General features: G+C 35.2%; 1 protein-coding gene across 4 annotated transcripts; it reads right to left on the minus strand.

Moving 5' to 3' along the window:
* Window positions 1-15,741: 15,741 nt before the first annotated feature.
* LOC123566007 (uncharacterized) lies at window positions 15,742-25,100 on the minus strand. Of its 4 annotated transcripts, XM_045359819.2 has the most exons (3): window positions 24,670-25,100; window positions 22,317-22,555; window positions 15,742-18,409 (listed from the first exon to the last, which is right to left on the minus strand). In XM_045359819.2, exon 3 carries the CDS (start codon window positions 18,350-18,352, stop codon window positions 17,228-17,230), a length of 1,125 nt encoding a protein of 374 aa, XP_045215754.2. In that variant the 5' UTR covers window positions 18,353-18,409; window positions 22,317-22,555; window positions 24,670-25,100; the 3' UTR covers window positions 15,742-17,227. The 4 variants fall into 4 exon arrangements, with proteins under 4 accessions (XP_045215754.2, XP_045215753.2, XP_045215755.2 ...); XM_045359818.2 differs by lacking the exon at window positions 22,317-22,555; XM_045359820.2 differs by lacking the exon at window positions 24,670-25,100 and having other exon boundaries at window positions 22,357-24,637.
* Window positions 25,101-26,391: the final 1,291 nt, after the last annotated feature.

Genomic DNA, 26,391 nt, shown 5'->3' on the forward strand with positions numbered 1-26,391 from the left:
GCTTGATTGTTTGCTAAACTGATTTGAAATATTTGGACCTCACGCAATTTTTCATAATGGGAATCTATAGGAAAATCCTAACTTTCATAACATTTTCGAATAGAAATTTTCTACAATGTAGATTTTAGTGAAACTTTTCACAGTTGTAAATAAAGATATGGCCTATAATGTGGTGAAATAAAATGTATAGGTCCATGTGCTCATTTTTGAGATATTTGACCATGATTAAAGTGAACCAAATATTCCACGCTAATTTTAAGACATTATTTTGAATTATTTACTGTGTCAGATGTTTTAATTTCATATTTCAACTTTAGAAAGATAGTAACAGTTCCCTCATAATTTACTCACAGGTTGCCATGTATTCATAAAATGATTATGTCTCCCCCCTCCCCTCTGGAGGAGACATATTGTTTTTGCCCTGTCCGTCCTTTCATCCATCCGTACATCACACTTCATTTCCGAGCAATAACTTGAGAACCATTTGACCTAAAACCTTCAAACTTCATAGGATGGCAGGGCTGATGGAGTAGACGACCCCTATTGTTTTTGGGGTCACTCTGTCAAAGGTCAAGGTCACAGGGGCCTGAACATTGAAAACCATTTCCTATCAATAACTAGTGAACCACTTGACCCAGAATGTTGAAACTTCATAGGGTGATTGGTCATGAAGAGTAGATGACCCCTATTGATTTTGGGGTCACTCCATCAAAGGTCAAGGTCACAGGGGCCTGAACATTGAAAACCATTTCCGATCAATAACTAGTGAACCACTTGACCCAGAATGTTGAAACTTCATAGGATGATTGGTCATGAAGAGTAGATGACCCCTGTTGATTTTTGGGTCACTCCATCAAAGGTCAAGGTCACAGGGGCCTGAACATTGAAAACCATTTCCAATCAATAACTAGTGAACCACTTGACCCAGAATGTTGAAACTTCATAGGATGATTGACCATGAACAGTAGATGACCCCTATTGATTTTGGGGTCACTCCATCAAAGGTCAAGGTCACAGGGGCCTGAACATGGAAAACCGTTTCCAGTCAATAACTTGAGAACCTCTCAACCCAGAATGTTGAATCTTCATAGGATGATTGGTCATGAAGAGTAGATGACCGCTGTAGATTTTGGGGTCACTCCATCAAAGGTCAAGGTCACAGGGGCCTGAACATGGAAAACCGTTTCCGATCAATAACTAGAGAACCACTTGACCCAGAATGTTGAAACTTCATAGGATGATTGGTCATGAAGAGTAGATGACCCCGATCGATTTTGGGGTCGTTCCGTCAAAGGTCAAGGTCACAGGGGCCTGAACATTGAAAACCATTTCTAATCAATAACTAGAGAACCACTTGACCCAGATTGTTGAAACTTCATAGGATGATTGTACATGCAAACTAGATGATTCCTATCGATTTGGGGGTCATTCCGTTAAAGGTCAAGGTCACAGGGGCCTGAACATTGAAAACCACTTATGGTCAGTAACTTGAAAACGTCTTGATCCAGAATGTTGAAACTTTATAAGATGATTGTACATGCAAAGTAGATGACCCCTATCGATTTTGGGGTCACTCTGTTAAATGTCAAGGTCACAGGAGCCTGAACATTGAAAGCCATTTCCGGTCAGTAACTTGAAGACCACTTGACCCAGAATGTTGAAACTTAATAGAATGATTGGCCATGCAAAGTAGATGACCCCTAACGATTTTGGGGTCACTCAGTTAAAGGTCAAGGTCACAGGGGTCTTTACGTGGAAAACCGTTTCCAGTCAATAACTTGAGAACGTCTTGATCCAGAATGTTGAAACTTCATAGGATGATTGGTCATGCACAGTAAATGACCCCTACTGTTTTTGGGGTCACTTCGTTAAAGGTCAAGGTCACAGGGGCCTGAACATTGATAACCATTTCCAATCAATAACTTGAGAACCACTTGACCCAGAATGTTAAAACCTCATAGGATGATTGAACATGCAGAGTAGATGACCCCTATTGATTTTGGGGTCAGTCTATTAAAGGTCAAGGTCACAGGGGCCTGGTCATGTAAAATCATTTCTGGAAAATAACTTCAGAACCGCTTGACCTAGAATGTTGAAACTTAATAGGATGATTGGACATGCAGAGTAGATGACCCCTATTTATTTTGAGGTCACTTGATCAAAGGTCAAGGTCACAGGAGCCTGAACAGTGACTTGAGAACCACTAGGCCAAGAGTGTTGATATTTAGCGGGTTGACTGGACATGCCAAGTAGATGATCCCTATTGCAGCCAACCATCAGTGTCTCTTTGACTTTCACTCCTGACCGCTATTGACTTCTTGCCTATAGGACTTTGCATTGGGGGAGACATACGCTTTTTTACAAAAGCAATTTCTAGTTTTCATTTCCGTACGCCGAATCCAGGTTTTATTCTACGTTTTCCGGATAAATGATGTTGCGCCCTCGCTTCCGGTTTAGCAAACGTGCAGAACTACCTTAAATGTCATACAGTAATATTATAGTCCTTTGTTAAAAAAAAAAAAATCCAGTTTTTAGCTCACTTGAGCATGAAGTGCTCAAGGTGAGTTATTGTGACCAGTCATTGTGTCCATCAACAGTTACCTTGTGAACACACTAGAGGTCACAGTTGTGACCTAATCTTTATGAAACTTGGTCAGAATGCTCTCTAGGTCAAGTTTGAAACTGGGTCATGTGGGGTCAAAAACTATGTCACTAGGCCAGATAAAGGGAAAATCTTGTTAAAACTCTAGAGACCAAAATTTAAGTTTGAAACTCCTGAGCATTGGTCCTGAATATTTGTCTCGATGACCTCTAGGTCAAGTTTGAATCTGGGTCATGTGGGGTCAGTAACTAGGTCACCCGGTCAAATCAAAGGAAAAGCTTGTGAACACTCTCGAGGCCACAGTTGTGACTCAGTCTTTACGAAACTTGGCCAGAATGTTTGTCTTGATGATCTCTAGGTTAAATTTGAAACTGGGTCATGTGGGGTCAAAAACTAGGTCACTAGGCCAGATCAAAGAAAAATCTTGTTAGCCCTATAAGAGTCCACAGTTTAAGTTTGAAACTCATGAGAATTGGTCAGAATGTTTGTCTTGATGACCTCTAGGTAAAGTTCGAATCTGGGTCATGTGGGGTTAAAATCTAGGAAATCAAGGGAAAAGCTTGATAACACTCTAGAGGCCACGTTTATGACCCTATCTTTATGAAACTTGGTCAAAATATTTATCTTTAGTCAATTTTGAATCTGGGTCATTAGGGGTCAAAAACTAGGTCACCTGTTTAAATCAAAGAAAAACCTTGTGTATGCAATAGGGGCTGAATTTTTCATGATGTGCATGAAACTTTGTCAGAATGTTTGTCTGCATGAAATCTTTAGGTCAATAGGTCAGGTGAGTGATACAGGGCCTTCATGGCCCACTTGTTATCCCCGACGAAAGTCGGAGGGATATAGTTTTGGCGTTGTCCGTCCGTCCGTCCTTCCGTCCGTCCGTCCTTCCGTCTTTCCGTCCGTCCGTCCGGAGCCATATCTAGGAAATGGTTGGGAATATTTATTTAAAACTTCATATACATGTTCACCACAATGAGTTCTTTTGGCCCGTCAGGTTTCAGTCAGATTGCCCAAGTAACACAAGAGTTATGGCCCTTAGAAGTTTCTAGTGTTAACTATATAGGGTACTATAAATATGGCAATTTCTGCATCATAACTTTTGATATATTTGACCTAGAACTATGAAACTTAAACAGAATTTAGATCACCATAATGTGGTTGTGTACACACAATTTCATTTGGATTTATTTGTAAATTAAGAGTTATTGCCCTTTAATTGTATAAAAATCCACATATTTGAACATAACAAACTTACCATTTTGTAGAATTTCATTAAATTTCTTTCATTCTTTTCCATGAACATTTATTGTAAACATGTGAAGTTGTGTACCCACACCTGGTCACCCCCTTACCTTTATCACACACCTCCCCCACTATCCCCCAACGCCCACCCCCGAAAAAAAAATTTTTTTCCTTATTTTAGATTTTTTTCGAACAAACTTCATATACATGTTCACCACTATGAGTTTATGGGGCCCATCAAGTTTCAGACAGATTGCCCAAGTAACACCAGAGTTATGGCCCTTAGAAGTTTCTAGTGTTAACTATATAGGGTACTATAGATCTATAGATATGGCAATTTCTGCATCATAACTTTTGATATATTTGACCTAGAACTATGAAACTTTAACAGAATTTAGAGCACTATTATGTGGTTGTGCACAGACAGTTTTGTACGGATTTCTTTTTGTAACTTCAGAGTTATTTCCCTTTAATTGTCTAAAAATCCACATATTTGTACATAACAAACTTACCATTTGGCAGAATTTCATTAAATTTCTTTCATTCTTTTCTGTGAACATTTATTATAAACATGTGAAGTTGCGCACCCACACCTGGTCACCCACTTGCATTGGTACCACCCCCTCCCCCTCCCAAAAAAAAACTTTTTTTTTTCATTTCTTATTTTAGATTTTATTCAAACCTTCCAAGTTGTACCATTCCCCCACCTCACTTCTCCACCCAGTCATGCCCACCACTGATCAAGCATCCCCTGCCCCCCCCCCCCCCCCCACACACACTCCAACTTCACCCTTTTACCTTTTTTTTTTTCATTTTTAATTTTCAATCAATATTTATAATCAGCATGTGAAATTTTGTTTCCTCTCCCGTTCCCCTGCACCCCCACCCCCTAAAAAAATAAATATATATAGATATATATATTTCCATTCCTTTTTTTTTTTAAATGTTCAAACCTTCAACATGTTAAGTTGTGACTGCACAAACCTTGCCCTCAGCCATCTTCAAGATATCTTACCTATGTTCTCTTAAGGACATCTGATCTTTTAAGTTCAAATGTACAAGTAAAACAGCAACACCTTGTGCCAAACCACTCAAAGACAATATTTCATTTCAGTTAAACTTCAAGCTCACATTTCAATTAACTGCATTTAATTTTAAAAGCTAAGCTTATTACAGTAAGCATATCCCATTCAAAATAAATTCTTTAGTCAGGATCAAAGTATCATACATTTATTATGTTCTCTTTAATTAAACATTTGTTTTCTGTTAAATTGATTTTGACTAATGAAATTATTTGCTTCTTATTAACATCCTTAACTTTTTGCCGGATATATCTTTTTGCCATTCCTCACCACAAACCCTTTCGGCGGGGGATACCAATTCACCGAATTTGCTTGTTTGTTATTGTATATTAGGATCCCTCATTCACATGCAGCTCCTCATACCCCATTTCCGCCCCTGTGTTTTTTACATTATTTACTTTCAGTTCAATGTCTTGATTCTAAGCATGCACTCCTGTCCCGTTCTGCTTGCGATCGCACGTATTATGCCCTGTTAGGCGAGCTCTTGTTTATATTTAGCAATTCCTCCAACACTTAAAACGAAAATTGGTTTCTGTGACTTTATATTCTGTTAACGTATAAACTATCAAAATTGAAAAACAGAAGAAAGTAACTACAGTGACTGGTTCTATCTTTGCAAAAATTCATTCCTATGCTAGATAATGTAGGTGACGTTAATCCGTTAATTTCATGAACCCGTCAAGTTGTGTGATACGACTTTTCTAAGGGTATCTAAGAAGGAAAACTTTGTATTAAAGAAGGCAAGTGTATAGCTAGCGGTGAAACTGTGACAGGGAAAATGTTCCCACTACCGAGAACATTTAACATAGTCCTTTTTCATTCGTTAATACAATATTGTAATCTTTACACGTGCTTCAGGCTGTCGAATGTTGGAGAATCTGTGGCAATATGACAACTTATCCACCAGCTATCAGAGCCACCAGAAGCTCATCAATTTCTGCCTTGGGACGCTGGCAAAATATTCGTGATAAAATGTTTTACATTACATAGTTCTGCAATAAAATGTAGTCTTCTAGAAAGTTTAGTCTAAATTCGTTTTTGAATGCTTACGAATTCATTTAATCAAAACTACAATGTATAATTGCCACAAAACAACATCAGAAATACATCAAAGGAAAAGTCGATGAAGTAAGTTACCATTTCTTCAAATATATGTAAAACTTAAATTTTTGTTCTGATAATGGTTATTACAATATAGTAATTTGTCGCGGATCCTAAGCCGCTGCAAGGCTGGGCTATAACGGCGGCATCTAGGATTGTTATGACTGCAAATCCGCACTGTTACCATGACTGCACGTTTTAGACATGGATTCTGAAATCGACTTATTATAATGCATGCGAAGCTTGGCTATAAATCCGTCCGATTATAATAGCTGCAAAGTCTGGCTGTAAAAGAAAACGGAATACATGTATTGTGTAGACTGTCAAGCCAATTATTATTTTGAAATTTGATAATTATACATGTCCAATATTAGATAAATTGATACATAAGATATAAATAGAAAATCCTAGTATGAAAGATCAGTGCAGTGACTCTACTGCGTAAGTCCCGCGCTAAAACCTGAGTTATACATCTAGAGATATGCCCCTTTAATGGCTACATCAACTGAGCTTAGTTGTCATGGAAATGCGAACAGTGTTTTGCAGGGCAGGTCTAATTTCATCGATTGTGACATTCAGCTTAATGATGTACCTTTGAAGGAAAACATAATGCAATAGAAAAAAGCTTTGTATTATAAATGTCATTAATGCCTACCAATTAACTCGGTCATGACCATATTATAACCAGTTGGATCTATATGTTGCGAGATTTCATATCTAAGTAACTTATTGTAGTAACATCAGAGGTTCGGGAATGGCTTTGGCAGACTGCATAAAAAAAATATTTTACCGTTTATGTGGCCATTTTAAGCAGTTATTCATTTTCTGATATTTGATATTAACTTTTTCATTACAAGTATTTATCCATACTCCTTCAAATATACAGAGTCCGACAATAATTATATAAAAATAGAATTAAAAAAAATGCGCTGAAACTATGATATAACATTGACGTAGTTTTCGTGCCAGGAGTTTCAAGAAGTTTGCTTTACAAATGTGTAAACAGTACCCGGAAATAAACAGTTCAATAATCTGTATAATATAAATATACAATACCTGTATCTATTGTGTTCGACAATTTTCAGCTTTGATGTACTACATCTAATAAAAAAAGTGGACTCGAATTCAACTATCAACGGGGAGACCGCATGTAATTAGTATTGATATTTCTTTTAATTGGATATAAAACAGGAGATGAAATGCAGACAAGTAGGGTCTGGGTCTATTTTTTCTCTAGCTCGACTTTTCTCATAACGTAGCGAATGATATACTGACTTCTGAACATGTGGCTTCAAATATGTGTTGAATCTGATATTTGAATTAACTTTCTGTTTTGTTTTTGTTGGGTTTTAAGTCATATACCGACTCAGTAATAAATAACTATGTCACATTTACAGCTTTTGACGGTGAAGGTTCGAAGATCCAGATGCCCGTCTCATCATCATTTCACGCATGGACTTGGGTAGTCGGTAGAACCAGAGACCATTCGTAAGCCCCCACATCAATTTTTCCCCACTTCAGCTAGGTTTCAAATCCGCAGTGATTCTAAGTAAGCAGAGACCTTCACCAGTATGGAACTGATACTACAGAAGTAGTAGTATTTATGCAATGAAATTGATAAAATATCAAATGAACATATTACCTGTATATTTCAAATACAACATCTCATATGAACGCCTACTATTTAATTCTATGTGTAAATCGATACAACATCTGCACCTACAACACACATCATCAAGTAACAAAACAGACAATGCTAACAAGCTATGTTAACAAGTTTAGACCTAGCTATTTTCCTGCTAGGCAATATGTCAGTCACACTATATACCCTTTGTGGCATCTTCAGTGCCATTTGGTTCTGGCACAGGATCAAACGAAATATATATTCTTTAGTTAAACAGCGTAATCTGTTAGGTCGATAGAGGATAATCAGTGGCTTCCCTCGAATAATTGCATTTATAATATGTCATTTATAACCTGAGTGTTGAATTAAATATCTGTTACATCTAAGCTAATGTTTCAAAATGTTCCTACGCAATCACCGAGAAGATTATTATCTGTGTAATAAAAATCTTCCCTAATCCCCTGATAAAAAGGTGTTGATAAGCAATAAACTTGCAAAAAGCTGTTAATTGGTAATAAACAACTATCGAAAAGTGCTTTAATATGGCTGTTTCAAAGGCCCCGAAAACAATTTACTCAAAATGTTGCATTATATTAATTCTTTATATACATATTTATGGTTAAAACTTAAACTAAGGGGTCTAAATATAATTAAACGAATTTTTAAAATACGAGACAGTGGTTATATCTTTTTTAGAAAGAAATATATATAGTTGCAACGAGCATCATGTCTTATGATTTTTTAATTTATTAACATGATACGTCAGCATCTTTCTCTGTAACAATTATTTTGCGGAAAGCTTGTTATTCCCAAAAACTATGGTTCGCCTTAATATATTAACTGAAATCATTCCCGCACTGTTATTATCACTTCAATAATTATCTGCAATAATAAATCGTATGTTCCAAGTTGCACCCCTGGTAAATTGATTACATACCCCTCCATTTGCACAATATCTTTGTCGTTGTACCAGATAAATAATTATTTAATCATTTGAAATTATAGGTAATTTACATACTCAAGCTTCTTTTCTAAATATGTATAGCAAACAGTAAAATATAGACCATTTATATACTTTAGCTTCTTTTCTAATTGTGTAAATTTAACCCGTGAAATTGTTATGACTTTCCTTTCTTCTCTCTCTCTACCTTTCTTTCTTTTATATTGATGCATGCAGTAAAAATTACCAATTGAAAATAATACTATGTTGTAACAATCAGCTCTTTCTGAAAAAGGCTTGATTCAATGGACAAAAAACTGACCCACTTAGAAAATATTCAATCGAGTGTCAACACAATAACGGTAAAAATGGACTCAATGAATAAAAAGATCAGTGCTATGGAGGTCAAAATCCAGGACATTGAAAACAGTCGTTCCTTCGACAACGAGGCAATTGAAAATATGAACAAACGGCAATCTGAAATCGAAAAGATGCTGCAGGCCCTGAAAACTGATGAAAATCGTCAAAAAAACAAAGAAGAAAAGTTGCAGGTGGAAATAACGGAATTAAAATGCCGAAGTATGAGGGACAATTTGCTATTTTATAACATTTTTGAAGAGAAAGAGGAAAATTGTGAAAATAAGGTATTAAGCTTCATTGAGGAAAAGCTAAAAATTAACGATGCAAAAGAAACTATTAAACTACATAGGGCTCATCGATTAGGAAAATACAGAGCTGACAAAACACGGCCAATTGTGGCCAAATTTGCATATTACCCTGATAGAGAAAGGGTTAGAAAAGCGGCAAAGAATCTGAGTGGTACTTTTTTCGGTATAAGCGAACAGTTTCCCAAGGAAATCATGGAAACGCGAAAAAAATTGATCCCGATCATGAAACAAGCACGAGAAAATGGTGATGAGGCGTATTTGAAAGTGGACAAATTATACATAAACAAGGTGCTTTACAATGGAGATAGCGGTACAAAGTAGGTCACACGTGAGAGTGTTTTGAAGTGTGTCTCGTGGAATGTTGAAGGACTAACTGAGGCGAAACGATCATCGGAAGATTTTTTAGAAATTATAAAACAATATGATATTATATGTTTATCAGAAACATGGACAAATAAGAAATCGAAAATTAACTTAAAAGGGTACAGCAATCCAATTCATTCCTTTAGACGTTTTCAACATTGACGGGCTAGAAGATCGAGCGGCGGACTAATTATTTATATAAAAGATAGTTGTAGGAAAGGGGTGAAAGTAACACAGAACGATATTGACTGCTTAATTTGGTTGAAACTTGATAAATTATTTTTTCACCTAGAAAAGGATATTTATATTGCTGTAACATATATAGCTCCAGAAAATTTGCCAGTTCACAATACATACGATAGAGATATTTTTAGAAAAATTGAAGAAGATATAAATAGATACAGTCATTTAGGAAAAGTATTTTTAACAGGTGACCTAAATTCGAGGGTTGGCAATAAGCATGATTATATTGTTAATGACCGAATCATAAATGGCAATGATTGGTTTGAGATCGATTCACCATTCCCACGTTCAACCTGTGACTTAACGGCAAATAGATTTGGAGAGTTTCTCATAGATCTGTGCAAATCAACAAACGTGCGAATTGTTAACGGTAGGCTTCATAAGGATAAAGGAATCGGCAAACTCTCATGCATGACCCATAATGGCCAAAGTTTGGTGGATTATGTTTTGACTGATTCGGTCAATTTCCAGGACATAGCCGATTTTTGTGTTGAAGATTTCAATACTTTTTCGAACCATGCCCCAGTTTCCTTTTGTTTGAAAATAAATACAGAATTATCTCATATAATTCCAAGGTAAAAATGTATTCTATAAATGGAACCCTGAGTATAAAGACGCCTTTGTAAATGAAGTAAGAAATGGTATTGCTGACCTAGAAACCAGTTTACTTAGCGATATTTCACGAGCGGAAGCACCGGATGTATTAGTGGGTAAATTTACAGACTTTTTACAAGAAAAAGGAAAATGTTATTTTGAACATTCCTCTAAAATAAAAGATGCATATTTTATACATACGGACAAAAACAAACAGAAATGGTACAATCAGGAATGCAAAGAAAAACATGAGCAGTATAAAAAGGCGGTATATGAATATAACATGAATCCATGTCAAGAAACAAGATGTAATATTTTTGAAAAGAAGAAAAGCTACAAGTATTATTGTCGTAAATGTAAAAACGAGTACAACAAGTTATTTTGTAAAAATCTTAATAGCATGAAACATAAATCCCCCCGTGAATTCTGGAATTTTTTTTAAACAAAAGACTTCTAACAGTCAAGGGGAGCAAATTTCATGTAATGAGTTTTATAATCACTTTAAAGACCTTTCCTCTACGCAAGAACGGCACGAAGATGATGCGGTAAATACAGAATGTTATGACTTTGTTGAAGATTTTTTGAATAACGGTACAGATAACCCAACTTTTGATGAGCTTGACATACCTATTACAATTGATGAAATTGTACGGGCATCCAAATGTTTAAGTAATAATAAAATGTGTTCATCTGACAACATACTGTATGAATATTTCAAAGCAAATATTTATGATATAGTTAACCCATTGCACTTATTATTTAATTATATATTAGACAGTAGAACCTTTCCAAGATGTTGGTCATCTGGCATTATTATTCCATTGTATAAAAAGGGCGAGTCATCCGACCCTAATAACTATCGGGGTATTACAATTACAAGCTGTTTTGTAAAGTTTTTTACCGTTATTATAAATGAAAGGTTGAAAAAGTGGGCCATAGTAAATGAAAAGATTACTGATGCTCAATTTGGCTTTAAGAAAGATTACAGTACAGTAGATGCTATTTTTGTATTAAATTCATTAGTAGAAAAGTATATTACAGACCGGAAAAAATTGTTTTGTTGCTTTATTGACTTTAAGAAGGCATATGACCTAATTGATCGCAATTGTCTATGGTACAAACTTATAAAATGTGGCGTTGACGGTAAATTATTTTCGGTTATTTATTCCATATACAAAGAGGTAAAATTACGTGTCAAGCATATCCATACATTGTCTGAATTTTTTGATAGTGAGATAGGTGAGATTACGTCACCAATTATATTTAGTCTCTTTATAAATGATTTAGAGAACGCATTGCAAGAAAATTTAGATGTTGGTTTGACGCTAGATCAGATATCTATTTATCTTTTGTTATTCGCAGACGATGCTGTTATATGTTCTGACTCGATAGAAGGTCTTCAAAAATCCTTGGATAGCTTAGAAAAATATTGTTCAAAATGGAACCTGACAGTAAATGTAGACAAAACAAAAATAGTTGTATTCCGAAAAGGTGCTATAGTGAACAGAAATTGCAAATGGACATATGCAGGTTCCAATATAGAGGTTGTTAATACTTTTAATTATTTAGGAATTGTTATGTCAAGTGGTGGCTCATTTGTTCACGCTACAAATACTCTTAAAGGCAAGGCTTTAAGAGCAATGAGTTCATTATTGAGTGAAACAAAGGGCAAAGACATTCCAATAGATATTATGTTTAACTTGTTTGACTCATATGTTGCATCTATTTTGAATTACGGTTGTGAGATATGGGGCTACCTGCAAGCGGAAAATATAGAAATTGTTCATCGGAAATTTTGTAAATGGATGCTTAATGTAAAGATGTCGACAAACTCACTATCTTTGTATTCAGAACTAGGTAGATATCCTTTATATATCTCACGCCATATACGCATGGTAAAATATTTCATAAACCTGTATAAAGTTAAAAGCGAAAATTGTATTCTTAACTGTATGGTAAAACAGCAAAGGGCAGAAATTGAATTAAACCCTGGAATTGCTAATTGGTCTTCGAAGGTTAGAACTATTTTACAGAGTGCAGGTTTCAATGATGTTTGGATTTTTCCTGAGTCCGTCAACGTAGATATTTTTATACCATTATTACGATGTCGTATGAGAGATATTTATATTACATACTGGCGTAATGGTGTGGATTTGTGTTCATCATTATATATGTATAAAGACCTGAAATTTGATTTCAACAGAGCTGTCTATTTAAATATGATAACAAGTTATAAATTACGAAACACGTTAGCGAAACTTAGACTATCATCACATAATTTGTTTATAGAAACAGGAAGACATAATAATATTGACAGAAGTGAAAGAAAATGTACACTTTGTAACTGTAACGATATCGAAGACGAATATCATTTCGTAATAATCTGTCACTTATATAATGAAATAAGAAATTTGTATATTTCTAATTACTACGTAAGACACCCTTGTATGTACAAGTTCATCGAACTCCTAAATTCCACGAGGAAATCAGTTGTGATAAAACTAGCCTTATATTGTAACAAGGCGTTTAAAATAAGAAACAATGCATTAAATGCGTTATATTAAGTCAACATGATTTGTTTGCACTATAATGTATAATGTACTAGTATCTTAGTTTTATTGCACACCAGAACTCTATGCGTTTTCAAGGCTCGACGTCTGCTGGCTGTCCTGTAGCTGTCCACTAAGTCCCGGAAATAGTCTGAAGGTTGCCTGTTTCTTTTTTGTATATGATTAATCTACCTTAAAGACGTTGAGTACTGAAACAGCGTGAAAGTCTGTTGTGCATATTATCTGTGGTTACGCTCTCCATTGTACTATCGCGAATGACTATTGAAAATGTGCTTGTATAATGTATGTTTTATTTTATTTGGACACGATATTGTAATGTTATATGTACACAGTTTCTCACTTGTTTTGAAAAGTTGTTCGTAAACCGCACAATGCTATGCTAAATATCGGTCACTCATGGATGCACGGGTTTATCGAGTTGTTCTTATAATCGTTTCATCGGAAAATTATTGACAGTAGGTTTTTTTTTTTCGTGCGAATCACTGCACGTTCACAACTTTACAAGCGCATACAATTAACCTTTTATACACCGAAATTGTACACCAGAGAGCGTATCCTTAAAGATTTAGAAAATATCATTAGAGTGTAAAAATATATATGTACTGTAGTGTAAATATATAATATTATGTACTGTGTTGGAGAAAATATCCTCCAAATTGTAGCCCAATGGTTTTATTCACTCTCACTCAATGCTTAGATACTTATCATTTTCGTATGCATGCAAATATATTGTATTATAAAAGAAGATGAGCTGTTTATGCTTAATTCGAATAAAATGTATGTTCTGTTCTGTTCTGTTCTGTATCATCGGCAGCTAAACTTCGGGCGAGTTCGTGCGTTTCCGCACGCGTTCGGAAATACCACGGACACGGCAAATAAAGAAATAATACAAAAATCACCAACTTTTAAACGTCTAGGGAAGCAAGAAGACATTAAAATAATTACAAAATAAAAACATATATAAAATGTTTATTGTCTGAAGAATACTTCAATAGGATAATAAATATTCTCAAAGTATGAATAAAGTGGCTACAGGGGAAAGAATAAGATGCGTATCACAGGTTTTTGCTTATTTTATTCAGTAACTATATGCCGTAAATAGAGACTGATAGTGATGTTTTTTAATCGCCAAGGGAAGCATTAATTCTTCATTTTAGATAAATAATTTTTATATCTTTGTAAAGAGAAAAGAATGACGAACACTTCAATAGGATAATAAATATTGTGTGTTCATTCTAATTAAAACAATATTTGTTCAAACCGTTTTTCCTTCTTTGTTTCTATTGGAAAATATCAACCAGATAAAAATCGATATCGCACTGCCAGGTGATTTCAAGGGGGATAATTTTACCGATTAGACGACAAATTTTACCTAATTGTTGATCATGATGAAACTAATAAAGATGTTTGCAAATAGGCTTTTTTTTCATATTCTCGTTGACTTGCGGTGTAAGACTAAGTGCCAGTCTTTTACAGATTAAGATAACAAGAGTTGGAAAATAAAAATATGTTATACATGATATAACCTGTATGTTATTAATCTGTACTTGATTTAAAACGTTTAAAAATGATAATGTAATAAAATTGTTAAAAACGGGTTTTCGCTATGGCCCTGTACAGTTGTATTAGCACTCGGCCTGTGGACTCGGCTTTAGATCTATTACAATTTTTTTATAAAAAATACGTTTATTTACATGTTTTACTTGAACATAAAAATTCGACGGACCCATCAAGTTAATAAAAACAACAACAAAAAATACTTTAACGGGCCATGCACGAAAATGAACGTCAAATGTTCATCGTCTGCTGCCTCTGATTTATGTTTAGAAAAGTAGTAAATGACTTGAAATAAGTCTGTACAGACACCGCGTGAATTAACTGCCTGAAATACTGCTGAAACAATCGCATTTAATCCCAAATCCTTATACATGTAGTCTGCTTCCCTGAAAAATTGTTCCAGTCACTTACAACGCGGTCGTGTGGTTATTTCCGTGGAGGGTTTAAAACCAATCATGTTACGAGTTGATGCAATTGTTACATGTTAAAACAATAATTCTGTTTGTTATGTTAGGTCGTACATCATAGAACATATGCTTTTATTTGCTTTATTCCGATTTATTTCATTACCCTGCACTGCACAGCTGTGACTGCTTATCAATCATAGCCACAGCGCACAAACATAGGGAAACACATATAAATTCCAGATAGTGTGCTACTTTTGAACTAGGTTTTCAAAATTAAAAGCCTGCTTATTCGACTGTCGTTGAGTCTATTGGTCAGTTAAGGTGAACAAGCATGCCCACTCATAAACGTAAGTTTGGACTGAGATTTTAAAATGAAACTTTGGATATTATATAGGGAGCTTACATCAATCTATACCTTAAGTTTTCATATGGATTAAACGGAACCAATGTCGATTTTACTAAAACTAAAGCTCTAGTTTGGATTAATATATTAAAATGAAACTTCGCCTTTAGGTAACTTATAGTAAGAATTAGAATAGGGCTATATATTGGGTCATGGTTATGTATACTGGTACCCATTTACAGCTTGGTCGACTAGGGCAAACGTGATAAAGTGCCTTGCTCAAGGACACGCCGCAATGGAAGTAGCTAGGAATCCAACCCGGCGCCTTCAACTCCGTAGGAAAGCGTCTTAGCCCTCTACCAATACGTCCACATTAAATACCTGGGAAATAGAGAAAAGGCTCCTTAGACGTAACTTTATTTCTTTAATTTGGTTTGAATTTTGAAAAATCTTGGTTTCCATAGAATTTCCACGTCTTTTCTATGTTTACTTTTACAAAATGGTCATTTACCTTCTTATATAACGGTATGGTTATAATTAAAGAAAGGTTACTTTGTCGGAATGAAATACATGCCACACAATTAGGAGGTTGCGAGTTCGCTCACCACAACATAACCTCATACAATATTCCTCCAGAATTACTTCACAATAACTTAAATTACACACGTAGTTTTCTTGCTTTAGAAAAAGCCTTGGCATATTGCCGGCAAATGAAGGCTATGATTTGGCAGGCCTGGTTATTTCACTGAATATAATGCAGACTCGGACATTTCACCAATTACAAGGTAAGCCTTGGCATTTCACTGACTATATATAAGGTAAATCTACATTTTACCTACTTCAGGGTAAGCTCGGGTATTTCACAGATTATAGAGTAAGCTTTAGCTATGTACAATGTAAGTCTTGGCATTTCACCGTCTGTAGAGTATATATAGTCACTGACTACAGTGTAAGCCTGAGCATTTTATCGGCAATATAGGTAAGGACTAGGTATTTCACGATGTCAAGGTGAAGAATGCGCATTTATAAGAGCGAGAAAGTGTTGTACGCATATTCTAATAACTGCCAACGATCTATACATAAACCTATTGAACTGATGTGTATTGTTGTGGTAAGATAGTAGACTATTATATGTCATTAAGGCTTACAAGTTCGTACCCTAACACAGAGCTCAAGTTGCCCACTTTTATTCAAATAACAGTCTTACTTTACACGTGACTCTCATATGAGCCAGTGACATTTCTGCTGTGTCTTGCAGATTCCTCCAAATTCTAGGATAATGGGTAACCGTCTGCGACTATACATAAACATAGAGAGACACACAAACACATAGTCTTGTTTGTAAGGTTAGGTATTTTACATACCCGTATCATTAGGACAACAGTGCAGGGCCTTAACTGAATAGTATTCCAAGGACTTCATATAGTTTACGTCACATGGAAGCCGGAGAAATTGCCAGCCATATTAAAACAAATTTAGAGACACAAATTACTCGAATGTAATACATGTGTGTATAGATATTTTTCAAGCATATTTATAAATAAGGTTTGTTCAGAGTCAAAAGTTAAATTATATTAAAAGCTACTTCTTTTGAAACAATAATCCGTTTAGTTAGCATTTTCCTTAAGAACTGTCTGAAATAGACATTGATCGCATCGGAGAAGAGTCAGACGGCAAAATGTTTTAACACCAAATATATGAACTTTTTCGCTTTACGCCTGGGTTTTTGAAAGTCTTAAAAAGATATATTGGTAAAACTGACAGTTGTTCCCTCTAGCCCTGACCAGTGCTTGTGCCGTAAGAAGGGGACCGACCGAGAAAACCGCCAATAGCGGGATTCGAATCTTCGAACAAGAGCCGAACGCTGTACCAGCAAGCCTATTGTTTACTCATCAGATCGAACTATCTGATTATAATTCAGCCTTCTTCTAATAAATGTCCCCGCCTCACTGATGATGTGATGGTAAATTCTTTTAATTTCGTATCTGAAATGAGAAGATGATTTGCAGTAGATAATGACACTAAATGCCAGTCTAGAGGCACAGATGGTCCATAAGCTGTAGGAAAATGCCGAGTAAATTATAAATCTGTTCCATCTCTCGCTTGCCCAGACCTCCTGAAGAGTATATACTGGAGGTAATTTTAAGGGCTTAAAGTAGTCCAGTTGTTGAAGATTCTCCACCACAGCCGCGGGAACCAGCGTCAAAACGCGGAAAAATGATAGCTGTAACAAAACTACAGTGGACTCTCGCAGTCTTTCTGCAATTCTCACATGAACCTGTTTACTCAATCCATGTCTGACACGGATTATGGAATGCTTAGCTGTACGAATTATAATGAAGTTTAGAATAACTACAGTCGTTGGAATGACAAGATAAATAAACGATTCTGTGAGCCAGATCCAGATGGGGTGCTCCATGACGTCATCGTGTCTATTGTCGTCACAATACCCTTTATTGTCCACTTTCCAGAAATATGCTTGAGGCAAAGAAAATGCTGTGACGGAAACAACAATCCAAACTATTTCTTTTGGAGCACGTTTATTTCTAGAAAACCAGCCGCTTCTAAATGGATTGCGTAGAGATACTAGTTTCTCAACGGTGAAGCCGAGTACCAGAATTTCACTTATATACAAAGGAATCATGTACATTATGCTCCAGAATTCACATAATTCAGGTTTATCAAAAAGATAAACTCGCCAGTAAAACTTCATGTAGTAGAACACGTGCAAAATCTGGCATATTATATCGCACACCGATATTGTCACTAAATAATGTGCGGATGAGCACACTTCATACATGCGTGGTACGTTCCAAATTTTCGCAGAAATTACATTTCCAATGAAACCTATTGCATACCACACGAGATGTACATATTTTCCTACTATAATTACTGGAGCTATGGTCAGATGCAAAACATCGTCAATTGAAAGCTCAGTTAAGTTTTCATGAACACTTGCATTTGATGAACTTCCGTCAAGGCTGACGTTGAATATCTCCACAGCGGCCATCTCGCCTCGTCTTTCTATGCTGTTAATTTATGAGCTTCTGAAGGCAACAAGGTCATTCTGAAATAACAATTAGACCATATCAAGTCAGAAATTATACATACTGCACACTTCATAAATAATCTAACAATCTTTGTTTCACAGGTGAAATAACATGTAGAAATCGTCTGCATATTAAATATCTGATAATGTAAATGTATGAGTATCAAATGTACGCGAAGAACACCTGCACACAAAGACCACGGTTTGGTTCTCCTAAACATGGTTTCCGTGTTCAGGTTTGACTGTATTTATGTAGTGACATGTTTTATTTTCATTATCAGCACTTGCTTTCTTTATTGTTTCTTACAATTTCGTATCCTATAGGAATCATCAAAGTCAGTATGCCGCGAAAGTTTGTATTTTCTTTTACTTGGGCGTGTAATTTGATGCAGCAACAAAGTATACGAATTTAATACCCAATGCATTTTTCAATCCTATTGATAAGCAATAATAAACAAAGAAAGTACTTCCAGTTTTTGTTGTAAATGAAAATATCTGTGCGTTAGTCACACGATAAACCATTGATATAGACTAGAAGTTCAAAGCACTTGTGTGTATTTATACACGTATTGGTTGCTAGTGAGATATGTATTGGTGCATCAACGAAGTAAAGATTTAACGTATGGGTTATGTTACGATGTATTACAATCAATTTCAAGATATATTCATTTAAGTTATGATATCGTTGTGAATCTGTCAATATTGTCTTAACATTTATTTACCTAAAATCATACTTCTACTTCCCCACTGGATGGCGAGGGGCGGATATGGTTATGGTGTCCATCTGTCCGTCAAGTAACTACCTTTCTTTGATTTATGCCTACCACTTTTCTACAGTGCATAAAGGGAATTTATCAAAACATCACACAATGACAGACGATATAGGGAGACTAAACATCGTACAAGAACTGAAACTTTATGTTGCTAACTTTTTGAATTATTTCCCTTTATTAAATTTACTCTTTACACTTTAGCATATACGGAGCATGAAATATATTGAAGGGATTTTGTTAAAACTTCATAAAATGACAGAAGAGTTAAAGAGAAAGTGCATCGTTGTCATAAAGTCGTAAAGGACATATCGAATTAAGTGAGGGTTGAAACCTTTTAAGATCTCCAAACATTTGGCTTTCCAAACTTTCGCCAAGTTGACGGATCAATCACTACTATAAAATGAAACCATGATACTTTGTCTGTCAGACGTCGTAGATGAGGATGACGTTAAGATCACTTCAATCGCAACTTTCGGGGTTTGATTCTCACTCAATAATTGTAGCCAGCTTTAAACTTAGACCATCTGTAGCAAATTTTGTCAAAATGTATAACTAAATAAAGCGAATGCAGGAAAAAGAACTTTGAAAATAATAGGGAATCGATCCTACCGGTTTTCGTTGCTTCTTCGCGACGAAAATCGGGATCAATCGCTCTACGGTAACATGCGATATATACAGAATGAGATGTACTATCTACTTAAAAAATGTGGTCTTCAGGCACGTGCACAGAGCGTCTGACTTAGGATTTTTTGGAAGAATAAGATTTTCCTTGTGCGTAATAAGCGTCCACATAACTTGTCCGAACCGCAATGTCTTGCACATCAGTACAAATATGGGCAGTATTGTTTTTTATTCCAATATCTACCTTTAAATTGATACAAACGAATATTTCTGGGCAAGCTGATGGACTGTAACGATTCCCGATTGAGGCTTTGCCTTATTTCATATTATTACTTCTTGGGTTTGTATACAAAAGTCTGATTAGAGCGAAATGGGCCGTATCTTATTCCGAGGTATTCACAGTAAGTTTCATGTACTTTTTAATCTGTGGTCTCTGAAAATACTTATAGTGTTCAAAGGACCGTGCTCGATACATAATCCGCATAAATTCTTTTGTATTAACAGTTTTTTTCGTACTCTTCTTCTATATACAGGACAGCAATCCAATAAAGGAATGTACTTTGTCCCAGCTTAAACTTAGTGTCTCGAATTTTCTTATATTGAAATTCCTGCTATCTCGAGGATTTTGTAATGTCCTGTGCTTTTTTGTCTGTTAACGTACTATAACTTCAGTTGTGTCGAAGTGACATGAAGTTCTGCCAGACGAGTTCCACCGTATTTACACCTCAGCATAATACGCTAGATAAATTACTTTGAAAAACTGTTGCAAAACCAATACACTGTACATGTATTTAACGATTGATTATGTATTTGCGACCAATGCAGATCATGATCAGTCTGCACATCCATGCAGTCGGATCATGATCTGCACTGTTCGCCATTCAGTCAGTATGTTTTTTTTTGTGCACCCCTTTTAACAGTTAATGGTACTGTCCTTTTGAGAAATCTGCACCAATTTTAAACTTAAATCTCACAGCTGTTTAGTGTTTACATATCATACAATCACTTCTGTCGGCCCTCTTATTCAGGATTATATTTTAGACAATTCATAACAATTATAAAATGCTTTGAGTGTAACCATGTTTAAAGGGACACTCCTCTAAATTCATGTCCTTCATTCCGAAATATAGTTACTGTTATTAGAAATTGTACAGGGGTAATACACCCTTTGTCTTGTGTATTAACGTCTGCAGAAGCCCGCGGGAGTGTTTAGTTGATTTCACTAACATATCCCAATGGCGTTTTGGACGTTGATACACAAAACAAACATTGTTGCTATTCTTGCATACAAGAGGGCCAAGATGGCCCTAGGTCGCTCACCTGAGAAACACACCATAACAGTATAAAAATGTTTGACCTAGTCAATTCATGGAAACAAATATTCTGGCCAATTTTCATTAAGATTGGACCAAAAATGTGGTATCTTGAGTTTAAACAAGTATTTTCTTTGATATGACCTACTGACCTGAAGATCTATTGAAAAATACAGCCTCTATCGCACACACAAGGTTTTTCTTTGATTTTGGCCTAGTGACCTAGTTTTTGACCTCAGATGATCCATATTCAAACCCGACCTAGATTTTATCATGGCAATAATTCTAACCAAATTTTATGAAGATCAGTTGAAAAATACAGCCTCTATTGCATACACAATATTTTTCTCTGATTTGACCTAGTGACCTTGCTTTTGATCCCAGATAAGCCATATTCAAATTTCACCTAGATTTTATCAAGGAAATCATTCTTTCCAAATTTCATGAAGATCAATTGAAAAATACAGCTTCTATTGCATACACAATGTTTTTCTTTGATTTGATTTAGTGACCTAGTTTTTGACCCCAGATAATCCATTTTCAAACTTGATTTAGATTTCATCAAGGCAATCATTCTGACAAAATGTCATGAAGATCAGTTGAAAAATACAGCCTCTATCGCATACACAAGGTTTTTCTTTGATTTGACCTAGTGACCTAGTTTTTGACCCCAGATGACCCATTTTCGAAACTGGGCTAGAATTTATCAAGGTAATCATTCTGACGTAATTTCATGAAGATCGGTTGAAAAATACAGCCTATATCGCATACACAAGCTAAATGTTGACAGACAGACGACAGACGACGGACGACGGACATCGAGCGATCACAAAAACTCACCTGAGCAGGTGAGCTAATAAAAACATGACACGAAGATATTTCTCCCGTCAATACATGTTCGGATCCAGAGAAAAAAGTAGTTTTTTTTTACGTAAGAATAAATAAAAGAAGTTAATATCATGTATTTCATTGAGTTCACATTGAAACTTAAAAGCAGTGACCATCTACTGCGTGAGTCATGCGGTAAAACCTGTATTATACATCTAGAGACTTGCCCCTTTAATCGCTGCTGCAACATATCGATTTAGTATTATTGTCATGGAAATGCAAGCAAAGTTCCGCAGAACAGGTCTTATTTCAACGATTATGACATTTAGCGTAATGATATACCTTTGAATAAAACACAGAAATAGAAATAGAAAATGTTAAGAATTTTACTTTAGTACTGAATCCGTTTCAATTTTGAATCACAACTAACACTCAGTTTCGTTGGGACTTTAATCACACCGACATCATTCATGTAATATTCCTACTTTGGGTGATGAAACAACATCGCAGATGCCCCTCTTATCAAGGCTCGAGCGGGCGCTTGGGTAGGCCACTGACCTTCCATAAGCCAGTTGGAAGGCTCCCGCACATGAAAGAAATCTACTTCGTAGTTTTAAACTCACTGTGGTCTGATGCAAGTGATTTGAAGGCATCCGCGTTAACCACTCGGCAACGCAGGCACCAGAATAAACAATTGTATATGAAAATAAATATATTAAGTAATTACATGTAAACGTCAAATACAATATCACAATAAACTCTAGCTGTATAATGTATAGGTAAATTGTCACACAATTTTTGAACCTACAACTATCAGAACAGACAATGTTAACAAGCTAGGATATACCTGTATGCTAACATGAATGTGATAAGTTAATTAATGACAGCACTTTTCCTGCTGGGCAATATGTCAGTCACACTGTATTATATGTGGCAGCTCTGATGCTGGCACAGAATCAGGAATATGTTCTTTAAATAAACAACATAATTGGTTTGGTAGGTAGAAAATAATTAGAAAATATCCGAGAAATAGTTCCATCACTCATAAATATCATTTATAAAGACAGTATTTAATTCTTACCGTACTCCACTTAACCATTGTTAATATAAGTTTCATAAATGTTGCGTTCAAAGCTAATAGATTTTTTTTTCATATTCTCGTCGAATTACAGTTTCATAAGAAGTGCGTTTCTTTTATGTTACAAATAAACACGTGACTATGTAACGCAAATGTTTCTGAGCAAGTGAGAATTTCTTACTGACATATATTTTAAACTAAAATTGTCAGATTTCATCATGACCACGGTCCTGTAGTTAATCCAAGATCAGTCTTATCAGCCCTCTACAAGGCTGCGGTCTGGGAGTAATACAACATACCTTGGATCTATTACAAAATAATTATGGAAATACGTGTTTGTTAAATTTATAACGTCCACAATGCTTTTAAATTATTTGAAAACACTGGATTTATACTAAACTATGAAGTTTCGATAAAAAAAAGTCCAAACATGTTAATAAAGGCCATTTTAAAGGGACGTCCATTAAAATAATGTAAAAACTTCATTATTTGAAAACAGATAGCAACGTATAGAATAAAATCAGAATACTTCAAATGCGATTAAAGGAAAAGCTAAATTTTATTTTCTTACTGTAAAATTTACGCATTTTAACATATTCTACTGACTATAAGTGTATAAAAGAAAATTGCATAGAAAGAGTTTTATCATATTGTTTAACTTATTATTTACAAAGTAATTGCACTTTTTTACTTTGCATAATGATGGACTCATTTTTCGAAGTACATTCTGATATAGTGCAATTTTATGAAAAAGCTTATTTTTTTATCGAACTATTTCATTTCTTCCAAACAGCTAAGAACAGGTCACGCAGTTGCATGATTGCCAACGACAGGGTTATAGCATACACGTCTCTATCTTTTTCTTTTTTTTTTTAGTTTAAAACAAGACTTGGTAATATTGCGACGTTCGTCACATTAAACGTCGCACAGTATCGTTGTCATGAATATATAAGAAAGGAAACCTCAAAACGATCTCGTGGTGAAAGTTTATTTCTGCAACATATCGATTTAGTTTACTTGTCATGGAAACTGCAGGACAGGATTTGACATTTACAGTTATGATATATTGTTTATCAAAGCATTAAGAAGTAGATACTAACACTGTTTTTTGTTTGTTTTTTTTTATTAAGTTCTCTGATATTGTCTGTTATTTATCTTGGTTATAGTCATAATGTAACATAGTACATCTATAATTTAAGGAAATTCAAATACCTTTTTTATATTCTTATACACTAGCAATAAATATTGACTCTATTGAGGGGTATATCTTCTCATTGTAATGATTGTAAGCTTTCATCTATATTGTCAAATATACAGAGTGAGACAAATCTGAGAAAATACTGGACATAAAAGACCCTCCAAAACATTATTTACCGTGTAGAAAATTTAAAACTGGATTGAGTATATTAAATCAGCTGAAAACAGATAGACCGATGGACGGACAAGCGAGCGAGCGAGCAAATAATGCTGATTGTTCACATTGAACTAATCTAGAAATGTCAAGTCTAGACCAGAAGGCGAAAATTGTTTTTCTTAAAGTCACGACTAATATGCTATGACTCTACTGTTATAATACCGACTCAAGTTAAAATAGACAATGAATCAGAATGAAGAGTTATTACTTGACATGAATATTATATAAAGATAGAAGAGATAAATATTTACCTGTATATATCCAATATTACATCACAATAAAGCCTTGTGAAACAGGTAAATCGTCACAAAACATCTGAAACCTACAACACACATCAACAAACAGCAAAACAGACAATATTAACTAGCTATACCTGTCTGTTAACATGTACGAGATATTAATTAATGATAGCACTCATCCTGCTAGGTGGTTTGTCAGTCACAGTGTATTATATGTGGAAACCTCTAGTACAATATGTTTTGGCAAAGAAACAAACGAAAAAGTTCTTTCACTAAACAACTTAATCTGTTAGGCAGCTAGACAAATAATTACAAGCATCCGTGGAATAATTCCATTAATAACAGATATCATTTATAACAGCAGTATTGAGTTCTGTTCTAAGCCAATGTTAATATGATTTTAATAAATGTTTCGTTCACTCAAAGAGCTGTCTCGATATTCTCACTGGCGTACAGTTTGATATTAAATTGATATATTTCATATAAGAATAATACAAGAACTGGGGAAGTGGACAAAGTGATCAACAATATCAATACACATAATGCGTTATCACAATTTCATTTTTTTTTGTGTTAAACAGGTAGCAACGTATATAAAACATCAAAACTACATCACAGTCTCATTTGCACTGAAATTGCAGTAAACACTTTTTGATATTTTTAACAGTTTACGTACCATTATGACTACATTTTTTTTCTGATACAACTTTCAACATCTTAATTTCTTTTGGTTTAATGTATGTCAAGCTAAAACGCATTATTTTCTGACGGTAAAGATCATTACTGAATCGATAAAAGCATGTTATTTTATGGTTTGATGAGTCACATGATTTTTTTATTCGAATCTCTAGACGGAAATAGACGAAATGTGTAGAAGTATAATGCGAAATACAAAACTAAGTTATAGGGCACTCGGGTTGATACTGTTTGCAGTCTTCTAATGACACAACTGATTGTGGATTGATGCAAAATAAATGTAAATTTCCTTAACCTTTAGCCTGCTGGCGGCAAGAGATTCTGCCCGCGCGACCAGCGCAGACTAGTCCGTGCAGGCTGATCATGGTCTGCACTGTTCGCTTTTCAGTCAGTAAATTTTCAGTGAACACCCATTTGAATAATAAGTGGTATTGTCCAAATTGAATGACGGACTAGTCCATTTTAGAAATTTAGCAGGGTATATCAACGTACGCCCGAATCGTGCTACTATTTTCGAAGGGGGATAACGTCTCAGACAGTTTGCAGTGTATTTATTACATTCTAGAAAGATTGTGAATCTTAATCATGTCATCCTTTATATTGCTTCATTTTAGTATAAAGACGTCTAATTTGTTTAGCAACCCTCGAATGAGGTGGGGGGGGGGGGGGGGGAAGTGAGGCAGGGGGGGAGGGGGGGGGGGGAGACACATTTATTTAGTTAGAACATACAACCTTGTTATAGCCGCTGCCCTGAGACAACATCACAACCAACTACGCTTATGATTTATATGCATTATTTGGTACTAGAAGAAAGAAGAAAATTGTGTAAATCTTGTTACAGAATTTAAGTCAAGTAGTAAGATTTCTCTCCCCTAATCTATCTAAAACCACAGGCGCTTGAAGCTGTATCAATAAATATATGCATTCCCATATCCCACCCACGTAATATACTCTTCAAGAGATCTAACCTGCACATATATTTCATTGATAGAGCTTCAAACACCTATGCTAAAACAGACTTTCTGACTTTTATTACAG

The sequence above is a fragment of the Mercenaria mercenaria genome, chromosome 8, assembly GCF_021730395.1.
Source record: "Mercenaria mercenaria strain notata chromosome 8, MADL_Memer_1, whole genome shotgun sequence".
NCBI lineage: Eukaryota > Metazoa > Mollusca > Bivalvia > Venerida > Veneridae > Mercenaria > Mercenaria mercenaria.